At 39.5% G+C, this 18,630-nt stretch overlaps 2 protein-coding genes across 6 annotated transcripts in view; one reads left to right on the forward strand and one right to left on the reverse strand.

The window, feature by feature from the left end:
• Nucleotides 1–7,323, forward strand: part of dlgap2a (discs, large (Drosophila) homolog-associated protein 2a) — a 152,102-nt gene extending 144,779 nt beyond the window's left edge. For all 5 annotated transcript variants that reach the window (XM_058090768.1, XM_058090769.1, XM_058090766.1 and 2 more), the window contains one exon: nt 618–7,323. In XM_058090768.1, coding sequence (XP_057946751.1) covers nt 618–824 — 207 coding nt within the window. In that variant the 3' untranslated portion in view covers nt 825–7,323. The remainder of the gene's footprint in view (nt 1–617) is intronic.
• Nucleotides 7,324–7,902: 579 nt separating this feature from the next.
• mthfd1b (methylenetetrahydrofolate dehydrogenase (NADP+ dependent) 1b) lies at nt 7,903–18,265 on the reverse strand. The gene is made up of 28 exons (XM_058090773.1): nt 18,115–18,265; nt 16,387–16,471; nt 15,445–15,504; nt 15,306–15,359; nt 15,048–15,184; nt 14,629–14,729; nt 14,386–14,522; nt 13,377–13,488; nt 13,173–13,300; nt 12,981–13,078; nt 12,726–12,899; nt 12,388–12,524; nt 12,258–12,304; nt 12,082–12,189; nt 11,927–12,001; nt 11,745–11,847; nt 11,577–11,653; nt 11,206–11,346; nt 11,033–11,101; nt 10,765–10,876; nt 10,535–10,674; nt 10,404–10,445; nt 9,687–9,787; nt 9,075–9,252; nt 8,879–8,986; nt 8,592–8,744; nt 8,399–8,507; nt 7,903–8,318 (listed from the first exon to the last, which is right to left on the reverse strand). Exons 1-27 carry the CDS (start codon nt 18,150–18,152, stop codon nt 8,418–8,420), a joined length of 2,805 nt encoding a protein of 934 aa, XP_057946756.1. The 5' UTR covers nt 18,153–18,265; the 3' UTR covers nt 7,903–8,318; nt 8,399–8,417.
• Nucleotides 18,266–18,630: the final 365 nt, after the last annotated feature.

Genomic DNA, 18,630 nt, shown 5'->3' on the forward strand with positions numbered 1-18,630 from the left:
TTTTGGGGACCCTGGAAAACTCAGTGCCTATGCAATTGCTAAGTTGGGCCCTGTGTGTGTGTGTGTGTGTAACGGACACCAAGTACTTGGTGGTTGTGATAGCATGTTGGTTAAAGTTATTCTGGTTGCTTGACCCCTGACTTACAGTGAATGAAATGTGTTTTCTGTGGAAAAAAATAGTCTATTTTCAGAGAAAATTACAAAAATATCAGTGAATCTTGAATGTGTGGGGATCCAGTGTATAGTGAATCAGATTTTTATCCAGATACGGCAGCCTCAGTACCACATATCGTCTGCTTTTTGACAGCTGTGCTCGGCTCAAGCTCGGACGGAACGGATAGACAGAATCTTACATTTTAAAAGATGAATATGGACCATATAATACAAAAGTAAAAAGTCACTGAATTGTTTTTGTCTTTCAGAAATAGCTCAGCTCCATCTGAGATAAGATATCTTGTGAAACCAATTAGTGAAGGGTTGGAAGAAAAGGGAAGGACAATGTTAATTTGTTTTTCAACTCTGGATTTGCGAGGCTTGTTTGATCCACACAAAACGCTGAACATCTTCTAAAAGCATCACCTAATTAGTCTTCTGGGTTTTTTTTCTATCTTCCAAAGCCTCCAACTCCTGTACCAAAGAAGACAAGTCGACAGAAGAGTCTGGTGACAAGGGAGAAATCCTTGGACCTGCCTGACAGGCACCGGCAGGAAGCTCGTAGAAGGCTCATGGCAGCCAAGCGAGCGGCTTCCTTTCGGCAGAACTCAGCCTCAGAGCGAGCGGACAGCATCGAGATCTATATTCCCGAGGCTCAAACTCGACTTTGAGAAGTTAGGGTCAGGGGAAAAACTTGACTCCCTGCTCACCTAGCCTTTTTCTAGACTTCTTTTCTCTTTTCCTTTCCTCATCCAATCTTAGAAGCCATCCTCAGTGGCCCTGGCCGACGTCATCAACCTGTAGGATGTGCCTCTTGTTAGCGGAGATGTATATCCAACACGGGTTGGCTGGTTTTCTCACTGGTTCTCTGGTTACCATGGTACCCAAACGAAACAACCTCATCCAGCATCTTGTGTGGGATTTTTTTTTTGTTTGTTTGTTTTTTCCAACATTTGCAAAGTGCCATTTTAAAAGTGCAGCTTTGAGAAACCTACCAGCAACCAGACCTATGACTTAAATAAAAAAAAAAGATAAATAGCAATGTAGGCATTTTAAATAACTGAAAAAAAAATCTCCAACTCAATCATTTTTTTAAGTAATGATTTGTTTCCCAAACTTAATGTGAAATTGATAAAGTGCCAATCCTGACAATACCTCATCTCTGTGCATGTGGCACTAATCCAACCCATGTGTTAATATGCTCCTGCTCTTTCTTCATATTCATTAATTCATTTCATAATTTCACATCATTTCACATGCATCCCATGGTCTTGTAGCCAACTATCAATTATTGCAGTTTACTTGAAACACAACACAAGTCTCGTGCCAACATTTTACATGACATCCATGCAGGTGGGAAATCAAAACATACACACACACACACACATACACACACTAATGCATTTATTGCGTTTACTTATACACACTCTAGTGAACAGCAATGCTGCTGTATTTTCTAAATATGAACAGGAACAATGTTTATTTTCCACAGCTCGCCTGCCCTCTAATTGCTTTTGACACACCTGCATTGTTACAGTGATCACAGGCACAAAACCACTCTGCTTTGTTCGACTCCAATCTACGGTGCTTACCTCGGGGCCCGTTCAAGCAGCACTCTTGCTCACTTTCATATTTGATCCCTGAAAACTAACTAACACAGACCCCCCCTTCTCCTAAAAAAGATCATTTGTCCTAAAACAATGATATATATGTATAATATTTCACATGTCATCGGTGTTACATTTGCTTTGAGGTGCTCTCTTTAACTTTAACTACTAAGCCGCATGGAAAGGATTCACTAAATTGAGCCAAAATGACCCAAATGAATGGGGTTTTCACCTTGTAGCATAAATAGAGAACAAATTAATACACTTAAATCTTAAACATGACTTTTTTTCAAGCTGTATGATCCACTATGTGGCATATTGGCTCACCAGCCACAACATTAGGTACACTTGCACAAGATAATGAGGTCCAATACAAACACCAAGAGAAATTCTGCATATTTTGTTTTTGCATTATTTTGCAGGAAATGATGTAGAAATGCACTGCATATATTCTAATATTAGAAAGACACTTTAACGCCACTCTGACAGCCTCTATTATCTTCATAAAGGCAGATTATTGTACACACGTGTTCATATTGAGCCGTATTAGATTGTGCAGTAGTACTTAATGTAGCTCATCTTTTAAAGCTTATGTCAGATACACTCTTGATTAAGATCTTAAGATCAGTTAAAAAATTGCAGGGTTATGCATTTTGTACATTTGGACCTTAATGAGGTTTTAATTAGAGCCACAATATCAAAAGCAAAAAGGAGGAGTGAGCTAAAAAAAAAAAAATTGGAACTTTCATTCATTCATTTTCTACCGCTTTTTCCTCATGAGGGTCAGGGGTGCTGGAGCCTATCCCAGTTGTCTTCGGGCGAGAGGCGGGGTACACCCTGGACTGTTCGCCAGCCAATCACAGGGCACATATAGACAAACAACCATTCACACTCACATTCATACCTATGGACAATTTGGAGTCGCCAATTAACCTAGCATGTTTTTGGAATGTGGGAGGAAACCGGAGTACCCGGAGAAAACCCACGCATGCACGGGGAGAACATGCAAACTCCACACAGAGATGGCCGAGGGTGAAGGGTGGAATTGAACCCTGGTCTCGTAGCTGTGAGGTCTGCGCGCGAACCGCTCGTCCGCCGTCGCATCAAGCATACCCAAACAAATTTTTGAAGTTATTAAAACGTAAATTCTAGCTATTTTTCCACTGGTCTTAAGATTTTATTTTATTCACTCATGTTTTTGGAGTGATGGCCTACAAAGTGGGTTGATGCCTGATAATGTGGAAGAATAGCAAGCGTTTTATGATGAGTTTTGGTAGTGCTATGCTGACGAAGAGAAGGTGAAAAAGACTGTCTTGACTTTATTTCACCGCTGCCACCCGCCAGTGGCATATCGCGTATCCAGCTGTTACACACACACACACACACACACACACACACACTGGACATTTGTTCTGCGTCAGCGCTTCTTCAAAACAAAGATATGAAGCACTGCTTTTATTTTGGGTTTTATGAGATATAACCAGCACATACATTCATAAGCCACAATCTCATGGATCATATTAGATGTACAAGTGTAGTGCTGCTGTGTACTTAAGGAATACAGTTGAGTAGTTGAGTTCAAAACAAGCTAATATCTCACCATATAAAAAAAAAAAAAAGTAGTTTGTTCACTCACACGTTTGGTACACACTTTACGAAAACACGTCCCTTCAGAGACTTTAACAGTTTGACAGCAAGAGCGTGAGGATGTGTGATGCTGGCCATTTGGCAGAAGCAGAGACAATCCCCTGCTGTTTGCACACAGGCAGGCAGGAGACAGACCCTGCCTGACATATATTGGCTTAGAGGAGACGTGGGCTCGGTGTTGGGCCCCATACGACTGCCGTCGTGTGCTGTAGTTTTGGCTGCAGGGCTGTTATGTGAGGATGGCTGTACGCTGTAATGGGTATTTTCAGTCTGCCGTTTGACGGGGTAAAAATGGCTTATGTAAGATTTCGGTAAGGAAACAGCCTCACAAGGGGGCCTTTAAAAGTAAGTGTTGATAAATCATGGTATTTAATGTTATACTCTATTTGGCGCGTATCCTTGCAGAGTGATATGTTAACTTCATCAACACCTCACCTAAAATAAACTTCCATTTTTTTCCCCTTAGAAAATAAACAATGACACCAGCAACCAATTGCAATTATAGTACCGTCATCCCTTGACACTTTGCGCTTTGAGTTTTTGGCGCATTGCCTCGTGAGCATGGGACGCTCACGCCTGGGACGATAATAAATTAATTAATTAATCACACAGTAAATTAAAATGTTTTTGCTGGCCTCAAAGTATTACCTTGTTTGTTTGTTCTATAGAACAATGGTATACTACAACGGTACAATCTTTGTCTCAGTGGGTAGAGGCGGGGTGGCTGGCATACACACACAGTGCTGAAGAGTGTAACGTAGTAGAAATTAAATTAGTAGATTGCAATATATTTTGTTCATGGTACTTTTCTTAACAGTAATGTTAAAATCTCATGTAGCTTTGTTGTCTTTGACCCAATCTCGTGTATCATCTCGTTTGGTGACATCCTTAATAACAAAAAGAGATGCCATTTGATGGTTATTGGACTGCACTGATGGACAGCCAAATGGATCCTCCAACTCAGGGCTGGTGACATTTTTTTTTTTAGGTGTGCCACTTGACTTTTTTGTTCCGTAACCCTCAGGGTCTTTAAAAGACGTTTAATCGTCTTATGGCGACCAACTTCAGCAGCAATGGTGCACTGAGAGATGTCTTGTTTATGCAGCGCAACAATCTGGCCGCGTTCAAAGAGAGAAAGCTTTTTTACCTTTACCATAAGGAGATACCCAACTTTCATTTCTATATTATTGTCCCTCATGTCCGTAAAATGTTTCCATCAAGCAGTATCGATTCAGTACAGCCATTATGTTAGTCTTCCAAGCATTGGTCGGAAGAACGCAGAGAGCATCATGACTTACGTACAACCTTGATGTCATGACAACAGGACAGCTTGTTTTCTTAGGCCTCCTTCAATTTAAAAGTCCTAATTGATTGTCCTGATGGAACAGTTCTGTCTGAACATTGTATGGACTCACCCCTCTCTCCATGATATCTGCATATTTTAAACGGTGCTCGGTTTCCTTCCATTCCATGGAGTCCCCAAAGCACACAAATGACTTACCAGAATTAATATGACGGCAGACACATGGTCTTATAGCCATGCAGCAAGTAAAAAAAAACGGAATCTACACCAATTATTTCTGTCTCCACTGTATCATTGAGCACATGTGAGGCAGCTCCAAATTAATTACAACTACAGATGTTTTTTTTTTTTACTAATATTGTCCATCATTGATACCAATTTCAACTGATATACAGCTCTTTTCTCAAACTGATGTTGTGTAATTAAACACATTGTGCTTCTACTGGGTGCATTTCACAAGTAATATGCAATAGAAATTGTAGCAAAAATACAAATATGCTGCATGAAATCAGATTTGAAGAATTGGAGGAAGATTCCCTCATCGTATACCGTACAGCGTTTTCCTGTTCGGTGCAGACTGAAAACGTTTACTATTAGTAGTCAGCGACACTATTTAGATCAGTGGTACCCAAAGTGTGGCACAGGGGCCATTTACAGACTGTGGATAGTTTTTTGTTTTTTTTATTGGCTCACGGCACAATGTAGAAATCAAATTTAACACAAAAAAAGAACAAATTGAGGAAAAAGGCAGAATATCGAGACTAAAAGCTAAAATATTGATACTAATAAATAACACAAAGCTTTGTCCTGAAATACATTTAAAATAAATTCAATAAAATATATAAAAATACAATATAAAAAGTGGCCCCTTGCATCTTCTGATTTTTCAGTATGCACTCCTCGGTGGAAAAAATGTGGACACCCCTCATTTAGGTCGAGCCGCATTACACACCATGAGCAAAAGTTACCGCTTCACATACAGTGTTTACAATTCAAAAGTGAAACTTAGAAATATCGTATTTTCTGGACTATAAGTCGCTACGGAGTATATTATGCACAATGTACAATTAGGCAGAAAAAAAAATAAGTCGCAATGGAATACAAGTCGCATTTTTTGTGGGTGATTTATTTTACAAACTACTTAACCAAAACAGACACTATATACGTCATCTTGGAAGGCAAGTTCTAACAATAAAAGAATAGAGAACAGGTGTAAGATATGCTAACACAATGGTTATTCAGCTACACAAAAAATAAACAAAAAAGGTGTCCAGTGTTTATGTGACATAACAAACTGAATTTATAAGTCGCTCTGGAGTATAAGTTGCAGGAACAGCCAACTTATGAAAAAAAGTGTGACTTTTAGTCCAGAAAAAACAATAAGACTTCGGACATACTGAGTGTGTTGATGAGGCCTCACTCGGGTACCAATATAATATAATTACCGGCCGAAAAACTGACACAAATATGATCGTCAGACAGCACCAAGCCCGGCCCACTATTCGAGGACATATGGTGTGTTGATTAACTTGTGGAATAGTGTTTCACAAGTGTTGGTCAATATAAAAAGGCAACTAAAGATCATTTACTGTCATTTGAAAAGCACTGACAGTCCTGGGGGGTTATAAGTATATCACTTAATAAATATTGTCAAAGTTGTGTGCTTTGACATCCCCTGTGGCTGTTCACTGGAGGATGTTCACATGATGCAGTGAGAACTGAAGGCAGTCTCCACTGGCAGGAAGTCACTGGAGTGATGATGAATTAATAGCAAGTCAGCCACCGTAACCTTGTGAAAACCCCCAAGGGCAGAAATGATAGCTTAAAAAAAAAAAAAAGCACGAGGGCAGCAATCCACTCCAAGTGCCATCTTTCTTCACTTATAAGACATGAAATCTGTAAAATTATTACTCAACCACACGTCTTAGAAGACGTTTCCCATGAGCAAATCATCTTGCATCCCATTTTTAATGTTTTCATCTGTGGCCTCACTTCTGCATCAACTGTCTATGCGTTCTTAACCGCAGACCCACAGATGTGTGTGTGTGGGGTGGGGGGGCATTTTTCCTATCCATAACGTAACATTAAGATTCCCTTTGGACTTGGAATGTGAAACAATTCTATGACCACAAGGCAAAATGAGAAAAGTAGTTGTTTAGCGAAAACTATTTTCATCTCTTGTATAGCATATCTATAGTAAGGATGAATATAATGCCAAATATTCATTATTTGTAAAGAAATATATAAATATACAGATATATATAGTACAGTATATAATTCTATATTATTCTCACCTGAATCAACTATTTTCTGCTGTTGCTCATGTTCTGTCATCACTTTTGCTTTCTGATTTTATAAACAGATATGATGGCATGCAAAATACTGATTCAGAATGTAGATTTATTTATTCATTTAATTTATTCCTTTATTTATTCATGAAGTCACCTTTTTTTACCGATGTAGCCTACATTTGTTATTTATTTGATATATTTATTCATTGATTTTATTTAAGGAACCTCATGTGTTGAAAAGATTTTGCCTCTTTGAGTAGTTTGATCATTGCAGTCATCATCAAGTGTAAATAAGTCCCACAATTAAATTTTTGGACAAAAAGTTTGAAACAGCTTGTCTGTGTGCTTCCTATATCTGTAATATAAATACACTATTTACATACACCCATGATTTGAATATCTTATTGATATTCCCAACCCATTGGTAATAACTGTCGTGTTTTTTCTATAATCTAGTATTTATTTATAAGCCATCCTTACAGGGAGACAACGTATAGTTTGACATTTTCTCCATATAATATTCTCAACAGCCAAGAGATGATTCACTGCAAAATATCCTTTCATTGAGGTATGTGAGAACCCTGCTCAAAACGAATGTGATATCGCCCCCTGTTGGACAAACATGATATTACAGTATTTGGTTGTCCTGACACAGCTGTTCTATTTCTTTAAATAATTCCATGTTCAGTTTTTTTTCTGCTCCAACCAACACTTAATTTCTGCAAAGTATGACTCCTTATTAATAAATCAAATATTTACATAGTTAGAACATATAAAACCTGTTCAGGGCCTTCTAAGTTATTAGAGCCCTCTAGACATGAACTAACACCCCTGTAGTCATCTTTAATATAGAATAAATGACGTAAAGAAGCCATTTCAGACATAAATTAGATTCATGTTCAGAATAAAGAGCATTGTATTAAAATGTTTTATTAGTGCAGAATTGTCTGATTTATCAGGTTAGGCATTGTTATACAATGTTAGAAATACTTAATTTGCAATAAGGGTAATTAAAAGTCTTAACATACAGTAGATGTTTTTTTTTCTTTGAAATGGTATGGATGCTTTTGACATTTGAATTTAAGGAATGACAACATTGACAGTGTTGGCCGTACAAATGATAAAGAGAGTGAAATCTCCCAGCATTTAAAAGGTCAATCATGAATGACTCATCTGAAGGTACGTGATGTTTCAGTGTAGATAAGGCTCTTAAAGAAATGAGTAGCAAGGCAACATGAATTGTTATTTACAGTCATATAGCTAAAGGTGCGTCCAGTTGTTTTCATTAAGACTCAGTTGGGGGCAACATTAGACCACCTAGGTATAAACCGAGGAAGGAAATATTAAAAAAAAAGAGAAAATATTGCTGAGAAATCATACATTTCATATTATCTTACCAACATGTAGTGCAGAAGCTCAGAAGAGTCCATTGACCTGTTCAGTCTCAGGATCCAAGTCAATGTCATAGAAGCAAGGTCTGGTGGGCAGACCAGGGATTGTGGGCATCTAGAAGGAAAAGAGAGTTGATTTCTCACCGGAAACAACATGGACGTTAACGAGGCTGTGCTAATATTATATAATAAAACTTACAGTGCCGACCAGCGGGAAGAGAAAGCCTGCGCCGACGCTGGCTCGGATATCCCTGATTGGCACGATGAAGTCAGTGGGCACACCTTTCTTGTCTGCCTCGTGGGACAGCGACAGGTGGGTCTTCGCCATGCAGATTGGAAGGTTGGCAAAACCCTGAAGGAAGAAGAAACGATTTCTGATCCAGTTGGTTGTTTTTTCTATGTAAGATTATTTCTGTGTCTGAGCCCCATAACTGCTTTTATCATTATGAAAACATCAAACTACATCTAACGTGCAAACATATAGACCTGTTTGGTGTAGAGCTCCACTTTGCGTTGGGCCTCTGGGAGAAGTTCAATATCATTTGCTCCGTATATCTTCTGGGCGATTATTCTGATCTTTTCCGTGATAGGGAGCTAATAATAAAAAGGAAAAAGAATGTATAGAAATTATTAGGATGAAGACATGTTGTGTTTTAGTTTGTGGGCTGCCTTGCACCATTACCTCCAAGTCATAGAGGAACTTGAACTTGCTGGGCACCTCAGAGGCCTTCTGGACAGCCTCTCCAAGAGCAAGAGCACCGGCACCACCTTCAGCCCAGTGGCTGCAACGCACAGCGTCAAAGGCTCCGGCACCTTTGGCCATGTTGCAGACCAGGTCCAGCTCAGCATCGGTGTCTGTCCTGTGCAGCAAGAGCAGCGGTTTAAGGGATATATTTCATATGGATATGAATATTTCTGCGACACTGGGAGTCAATTCTGAATTTTTTGCTCACAGTAGAATTACATTTTTTTCAATTGCAAACCAGGCCTATTTCTGGCACACTTCTATTGAGGTATCATCCAGAAATAGTTGAAGGCCAAACAAGTAAGCAAGTAGTCACGATAATGAAAGGAAATTAATAATAAATTACATATTTTCCAAAAAACAAACAGCTTGTGTTGTTCTTGTAATAAATATCCACATGTTAACAACAAAGAAGCCAAAATGTGTGTTGTCAATGACGTGTTGGTGCGTTGATGTTAACACTTAATCACCCCGCAGTGGGAGCGCACACCAGGGTGGACTGTTGATGTGGAAAAATGTTTCCTTGATAAAAATGAACGCAAGACTTACTTGAAAGCATTGACAGCCACCACCACGGGGACTCCAAAGTGTTTTGCATTCTCAATCTGCTTTCTCATGTTGCTGCAACCTTTCTCTAGCAGGTCAAGGTTCTACATAGAAAGAAAATAAACACAGGGTTCTATTGAACTACAATTAAAAAAACAATGTCTGAATGTGTTGAATATGGCCTGTTATTAATCAAACTCAAAACATAAGGCTCTAATAATGATAAAAGCCATATTTAGAAGGTGGTAATGCTCTAAATACAAACACAATTAATTTATAAATAAGGTATCCTATCCTAATAAGCATTGTATGTGTTTTTATTTCTCCCGCTCTGCTGTATTGAAAAGCTACATGGCGTGGAGATGGATAAACAAGGAATTACAGTATTTCAGTGATTCTTGTGGGTTTTTTCTTTCTTTGGCATAAGCGTACCAACAATTTTGACCATGTGTGTTTGTCCTTGAATCATAAAACCATACAGACATAGTCACGTCCTCTCTTTCATTCACTGGATAAACAGTCTGGGAGAATTATTCCTTCCATCAAGATCCTCAGTTTTTTAACATTAGCAATGACAGCTCACCAAACAAAAATGATTTTTAGAAACAATTTAAGGCGGACCAAAAAGCACCCCAATCTTTCTCTGAAAGGAGGACTCTGCATGACAAATACATAAGTGAGAAGAAGTGGAAAAGATGGAAGGCTGCCAGGCAACATTACCTCCTCAATGTATTCCTTTGGTAGCGGCATACCAGCAGTCACCTAAAACACAAGTACCAGCTATTAAATAAGACTTTCCGAGCAAAGTAAATACTATTTCCAAAGAAAAAAGTTGAAATATTAACACACACCGTTGGTCCTCCGCCATGCATCTTGAGGGCACGGACAGTGGCCACCAAGACCACTACATGAGGTCTCAGGCCAGAGTATCTGCACTTAATATTGAAGAACTTCTCCATCCCAATGTCAGCACCAAAGCCAGCCTCCGTCACTATTTGGCACAATGTACAAAAAATTTAAGGCACACAAAGTTATGCGGTTTTAGGACAAAGCACAGCATAAACTGTTTTCTGCCACTTACCGACAAAGCCCTGTTGTCCAACCAGCTTCAAAGCAATTTTATCAGCCAGGATGGAGGAGTTTCCATGCGCAATGTTGGCAAAAGGGCCAGCGTGGACAAACACAGGGTTTCCCTGTGATTTTGTACAAGTTCGATAAGACTCAAAGTCAAACATAAATCCGACTGCATGCACACTCTTCTGTTTTTTCCCTTAATCTCCATGAACTAATCGACTGTCGTGTTTGAAATTCATTATTTTTAGATTAGAATGAGTCTATGTTTCACCCACCTCCAAGGTCTGCATCAGATTTGGTTTGATGGCGTCTTTCATTAGCACAGTCAGCGCACCACACACACCCTGTAGGACACACAACACAACACATTAACTGCATGGTGCCTCTCCCATGGATTATTTGTCTTATTGTGATATCAAGACCAATTTAATAAGTGAAGGCTACTGACCAGATCTTCTGTGGTGATAGGCTGTCCGCCACGGCTGGTAGCCACCACCATTTTGGCCAGCCGCTGACGCATGTCCTCCAAGCTGCTGGTGAGGGCGAGCACTGCCATGATTTCACTGGCGACTGTGATGTCAAACTGGGCCTGAAGCAGAAAGACATAAACTCACACTTCTTAATGAACAACATAACAAATGGCACAGTGTTGATTGGTTGAAATGAACATTCAAAACTCAGACTTTTGCAAAGGTAAAATTACATTACAGTTTCATCAAACAAATAATATACTTCATATATATCTATATAGAAATATACTTTCCACAGTTAACCACTTGGTGATGAAATTGGCTTAAAAGAGGATTATTGTCCATTTACCTCTCTTGTATAGCCCTTTTCAGTAGGCGACTGCCCGATTGTGATCTTCCGGAGGAATCGATCATTAGTATCCAGAACTAGATATACACAAAAGAGACATGACTAATAAGAAAAAAACAACAACAACACATGAAGGTGTGTTTATAATATTTTCTGGTACACTCTCACCTCTTTGCCACGTCACTGAGCTGGGGTCAATATCCAAACGGGCAAAGCGAGTGATCTCCTCCTCAGTAAGGGTGGTGGGATCGGTTTTGTCGATTCCCAGTTTCTAAATAAAAGCACAAAAACATGAATGTGACAGCACTGCACTGAAGGTAAAATGACATGAGAGTGAAAAGATAACTTACTTTTAGTCTGTTGATTTGAACAGGTGAGAACTTCCTCTGTCCTCCACTGAGGGGTACCAAGCGATTGTATAGAGCCTTGTATGTTCATAACAACAAATATTACTACTAATGTGAAATATGTTTTGATGATAAAAATCAGGCCAAAAAAAAGTCACCTTGTCAGTTTGTGTTGACTCATGGAACATGCGGGCGTCAATGGCAGCTGCCACCAAATTGTTGGCCGCCGTAATGGCGTGGATGTCTCCTGTGAGGTGGAGGTTGAACTGAAAAGATATTAATATATTAGGAATATATTTTTTAAACATGTATACTATATATCTTAGATAGATACCTCTTCCATTGGTATGACTTGAGAATATCCACCCCCTGCAGCACCCCCTGTGGTGTTAAAGCAAACCTCTTGGTACTGTGGCACTTAAGGTTGACATTTCAGCAGCTTCCAATCATTGCTCAATGCTCACCTTTAATGCCAAACGTTGGTCCCTGGGAAGGCTGACGGACGTTAGCGAAAACATTGAGCTTCATGTGGGCGCCCAGAGCTTGGACCAGGCCGATTGTGGTGGTGCTTTTTCCTTCCCCCAGTGGAGTCGGCGTAATGCTGCACAAAGAAAGTCATGTCAGAGCCACTTATAGAATTGGTTGCACTCAAAATTAGTCAAATTTATATTTCTGTGCAAAGTCTATAAACTTGCAGTAGTTTGCAATAAACCAACAAAACGAAAAAGTTAACTTTTACACGTTAAACAATTGTTAACAGGTCCTAGGGTGAAATACAATATGTCAAGTGAGTGCAGCATACCCGGTGACCACCACATATTTGCCGTCCGGCTGTGCCTGCAGCCGCTTAATGATACTCAGTCGGACCTTGGCTTTGGTTTTGCCATAAAGTTCCACCTCGTCTGAGAGCAGGCCCACTTCCTTTGCTAGGAGGTCAATGTTCTTAGGCACACAGGAGCGAGAAATCACAATGTCGCTGTTCAAAAAATGAGCAAAAACATGTAAACACATTTAAGTATCATCCTGCTTGTGGCGCACTGAACAGGTGATGACAAACCTTGGCACAGGCTTTTGGAGGTTGAGTTTGGTGTAAGAAATATGCCACCGCCCGGGTTGATGGCTCTCCAAGAAACGCTTTGCACTTAGCACTGTGTTCTACATGCACGCACATACATTCATACACGCAGGTTAGTGTCAGTAACAACAGACCTGAATAATTTGCCAAAATCACATTAAGAAGTAACCTTACCCCCATCAGCATGGCAACTGTCATGGGCCCCACGCCACCAGGCACTGGTGTGATGAAGCTTGCATGCTCCTTTGCCGAGTTGTAGTGAACATCTCCCACAACCCGCTTGCCGCTGGGTTTGCTCTCATCTGTGGAACATAAATAGAAGCTCTGACATTCATGAAACCAAAATGAAAAATGAAAACAACTAATAAGGGAGAGAACCTGGAATAAGATTGATGCCACAGTCTATGACCACTGCTCCTTTTTTGATCCATTCTCCTTTTACCATCTCTGCTTTCCCAATGCCAACAACAAGAATATCCGCTTTGCCAACCTGGATGGACGCATAAAACAAACTTAATCTTCATCTGCCATATACCAATTGATGCATGATCCTAATAACTGTTTCTGTTACATACTTTTGCCACTTGGTGGCAGCCAAGATTAAGTAAAAAGGAACATAACACTACTTTTAGATTGTGTCTTGAGTACAAAGCACTCCTACACATATTAACACACTCATTTAAATGAAAACTTCACTTTTGCCCATCATCTACAATCCCTATGCGAGACATGAACACATCTTTCTCTATAAAAAAAAAAACAGCTCATTACTGCATGCAATGGGACAAACATATGCCGCCTAACAAGACAGCTATTAAAACACCTCCAAAAACCTCCAACAAGGTTTTATATACATGTAGTAACAGCTACATTCATGTAACATGGAACACTTACGGGTATTTTGCCGTATTTTGGTCCTTTTTAGCATTACAGGAACTTCCTTCCTGGACACATGGATTTCACATAGCAACATAGAAACGAACGTCTACACCTAACTTATCCAAACTCAAAACAAAAACACAGCTACCTGCCAGCTAGTCGAAAGCTGTTGTGTTTTGACATAACGTCAATTCCCCAGTAACATAGTTGGATTGGTGTAACAACTGGACTAATAATAATAATGTCGCGGTAGTTTGAGTAGTATGCACATCACATTATACTGTATGTAAATAAGGAGTTGTTGCCGCTTTTTTATAAGGCTTTAATGGCGGAATGCGAGTGTCCCATTACATGTAGTAATGAGCTGTCTCTTTTTTTCTGCACAGAAAAGAAAAATACATACCGTATGTGTCCACATCTCACAAAAGGATTGTGGATGATGGGCAAAATTCCAAAGTGCAGTTTTCCTTGAACAAAATAATGATAGCCGACACGTAACAATTGTTACCTCTTCAGCCAGGTCCACTGTTTTGGAGTGGCACGTGGTGACAGTGGCGTGGTTCCACAGCAGAAGGTCATGCATTGGTGCGCCCACAATCTTGCTGCGACCAATCACAACCGCTCGCTTCCCTGCCACGGAAACACCTGCATGGAAGCAATAGATAGCAATAAGAGTTCTTTATTTATTTCTTTTATTAGAGTTAGTATATTGTCAACGCTACTGCAAAGATGCTTGAAATGCTCTGTTTACCAGTCTGTCTGATCAATTCCATGCAGCCATTTGGGGTGCAGGGGATGAAGCAGTCGCTCATGTCTCCACGAGACAGCTTTCCTGCGTTTATGCTTGTCAGTCTTCAAACAAACAACACACACAATCAAATATCAGGAAATGTGAAAGAGTACTGACCTCTAACAAGGATAAACAGATCCTAATATGGAGTCTCAAAGCATTCCATGAGAATTATACCATGTGGCTCTAACAAATGTTCATGAAAATTGTAGTAATTTTGCATAATTCTGCCAACTACAAAAGATTGATGAAAATGTAAGCTTCTTGGTAGAGATAATTAATGATGCATTCAAGTGTTTAATAGAATAGAATAGTCCTTTGTTGTCATTGTAAGAAGTACAAGCAAATCGAAGTTTGATTTCAACCTCGCCTGTGCTTACCCGTCTACATCCTTCTCAGGAGCCACGGCGTTAGTCACCTTTTCTGTGTCAAGCTTGTGGACTGAGTCTAAGGGCAACTGGACGATGAGGCCGTGAACCGCCGAGTTCTCATTCACTTCTGAGATGCTGTGAAGAATCTGAGACAGAAAACAAAAACATTGAACTCATCCATATGGTGCTACATTACATTCAGGAATCAACCAAGTTACAGAAGTACAAAGCTTGTGTGTAATTTAAAAAAATAATAATTCTCCTCACCTCTTCCTCAGTTGCAGTGTTGGGAAGTCTCAAGTGTGTGGCATTTATTCCAATCTGCTCAAAAATAAGAGACCTGTCATGTTTGATGTGACTGGAAACACATTACAACAGTAGTGATGTTCTGATGAAATGTTCTTGCCTCAGCTGCAGCCTTCAACTTCATGCCAATATAGAGATTGGAATCATCACGATCTCCGACCTGTAGAGACAAACAGTGTTGCTTTAAATTTATTTATATTTATTTAATAACTGGGTTATTATTAAACAAGTCCCAAAATTTACATTTTGCGCTTTTGCACAGGTATGCAAAAAGAGGAAATGAGAGCAAGGCAAATTTTGTTTAAGTAAACAATTTATTGCAAACATCAGTTAAACTGAAATAGGTTGTTCAGTAGCTGATCAAAACCACAGCCAAAGCCAAAATCGATACTCTATGGAGCTATGGTGCTAAACTTCATCAGTCTGGCAATTCACACCAGCCAACACACACACACACGTCTGATGCAGATTTTGTTTTGACGTGACGCAAAAGATAGACCACAAGTCTATTTTTGATGCGTTTACACATAAATTCAGCAGCATACTAGTAGAAAAAACACCCCAAAACAGCTTCCAGTGTCAAAATAAACTTCTGCTTTTCACCAAAATAAAAGCTTGAAAGACCCCATGTTATGTAACTACTGCTCATTGCACTGAAGACGATTATGATTAATCTTTGAACGGGAGAAACTTAACCTTTCATATGATCCAAAACACCAGTTTTTCAAGGACAACACAAGAAAAGGCATGGCGCTCAATATCAACAACTTTAGATATATTGATGGTAAGTTAATTACATGTGATGAAACCTTTTGTTTCGCTAGCACAGGTCCCCAATGTTATGTCAATCATGTTTTGTTATATAAAACAAAAGAGTAAAATACAGCTGTATTCCAAAAATGAGCAAACAGACTATAAGTGTACACTATTATCCAAGCTGAACACTGACTACTTCACATTGTATCAGTGTTGTTTCTTCAGTGTTCTCCCATGAAAATATATAAAATGAAAAAATATGCTTTACTGGCTACTGGCTACTAACCTGTAAAATCACTAGACCTGGTTGGAAGTTGGGGTCTTGAAGCTTCATCTGCTCAACATCCTTCTTTAAGCTCTCCCTCACCTGCCTGGGGGGAAAAAATATTTCTCAATTTAGCCAGAAAACCGAGAAGGAGGTCTTAGGAGACAAAAGTTGAACTTCTTGGAAGGTGTGTGTCACATTACATCTGTGGTAAAAGCATTGTCACATTTCAGACGAAGAACATCATAACAAAAGTAAAATATGGTGGTGGTAGTGTAGTGGTCCGGGGTTTGTTTTACTGAACTAAGTTAGGTTCTGGACTTAGGACAGTTGTTGCTGCTCAGGGTGGCCCAACCAGTTATTAGATAGATAAGGCATATCTTAATCTTAGATTTAGGGGGCAATTACTTTTTCCTACTGTTGCCCGTTATCTTTAATGATTTTACACTGTTGAGAAGGGGACACAATGCAAATTATCACATTGATTATCAGCTCAGCCAGTCAAAGATGAAACGACGGCGAGGCAAAGTTAGTTGGACTTTACCTTACAGCAGCTAAAAGCCATAGTGAGAGAGATTATTTTCTCAGTGTGAACAAAGCTTATTGCATTCCTTTGGGTTCTCGTCACAAATGATACTGGAATTCACTGTGGATCTTGTGAAATTGTCTTGTGGAACTTATCTCATCCACATCTGATGAGCATGAAGGACAAACCATGACTTTTGACTCTCTCTCTAATTTAAGTATGCTGGAGTGAATGTGAGTGTGTGTTGCTCACATGCAGGTCATTTATCTATTCTTGATTATGCATGCATGACACGACTTACTCACGGCAAAGTAAGCGAGGACATTTAAGTTGAACTGAATGTTTCAATGTGGAAAAGGTATGAAACTAAAATTTAACCGGCATGCATGAATGGTTGGATGTGTTTGTTTTATAATATTTACCAGGAAGTACATAAAGATGTAGCACAGTCGGTGTGCTTAAGTTCACCAGTGTAACAAATTACGCTGTAAAAGATAATTGATCAGCTAAACTTGCATAAAAGTCCAATCCAGTACAATGAGTAGTAGCATTCCATATTTTGTCATGCTTCACAGCAGATGAAAATAAAACCTCCCTGTATAGTTCATTTATGCTGTATTAAATTATCTGATAATGAGTGCACTGAGGGACTGCTAGGCGACAGCCCATCCTGTCTTGTGACCAGCACATGAGACTATCATCAACCTAAATAATCGATTAGAATATCAAACACTACAACATAAACTTTGGCATAGGTTCCTCAAACAAACCATCTATTATTCAAGAGGACAAAGGTCATATTCTAAGTTCTTACACAATACGGAAAGGAAGCATAGACAGTTTCTCATAGCACAGTAATTTTCTTTGCATAAGAGATTTGACATGTTCTGGAATAAAAACAAACATTATGTGTCTTTGGAGGATAACTCTCACCAGCTTGTGAGCTCCTGGCTGTAAATATTGCTGCACGTGGTCATCACCTACTGTAACATGGCAGTGCTAAAGTTATTGAAGAATGCACAATACTTGTGTGCAAATGTGAAAATATTGTAAAACAACTACAACGTATTATGATAGTGCAGAAGGACTTTAAATGGGTTATTTATATCATTAATTTAGCTGCCATTTTAGGCAGCATCCAGGACCATGCTTTTCTGTGCTGGTCAATTGAGAATTAACATTGACATGCTAAACGAAAGCACTAAATAAAAAAGCTGACTTACGCCGATACTTCCTTGCCACTTATGACTTGAGCAGGCATCTTAGTGGGTTGACAGTCCGTTCAAATGTAAAGTATTATCTCGTCCAGACTCACTGCTGTGAGAGTGCGTCCGCAAACTTTACTTTGGCGACAAGCGACGGAAGTGACATTAAGCGCACTTTGCTGTGGTGTAAAGCCAAACTTTGGGCGTACCTTGTTTGATGAATTTGGATGTACTTACCAGGGAACCTAGAGTTAATCAGGATTTCTGATTTGCTACCACCTTCGTAGTATACCCCACGAGAGTTTGGCCGCCATGATGGTGAGCATGCATATCAGCGTATCAGCGTATAACTTTAATATACCTAGCTCAGAGCTAGAGTGAATACATTGCACACTGCAGTCCTGCCCGCCTAGTACCGCCAAACACTCTTACTCACCATCATGGCGCACTTTCTGCGCCATAGCGTACTACATTGTGTTGCATACGTTTGGGGTATAGTGCTCCCATTAAGCCTAATGTCCTTGCTTACATACT

Source organism: Doryrhamphus excisus, chromosome 13, assembly GCF_030265055.1.
Source record: "Doryrhamphus excisus isolate RoL2022-K1 chromosome 13, RoL_Dexc_1.0, whole genome shotgun sequence".
Taxonomy (NCBI): domain Eukaryota; kingdom Metazoa; phylum Chordata; class Actinopteri; order Syngnathiformes; family Syngnathidae; genus Doryrhamphus; species Doryrhamphus excisus.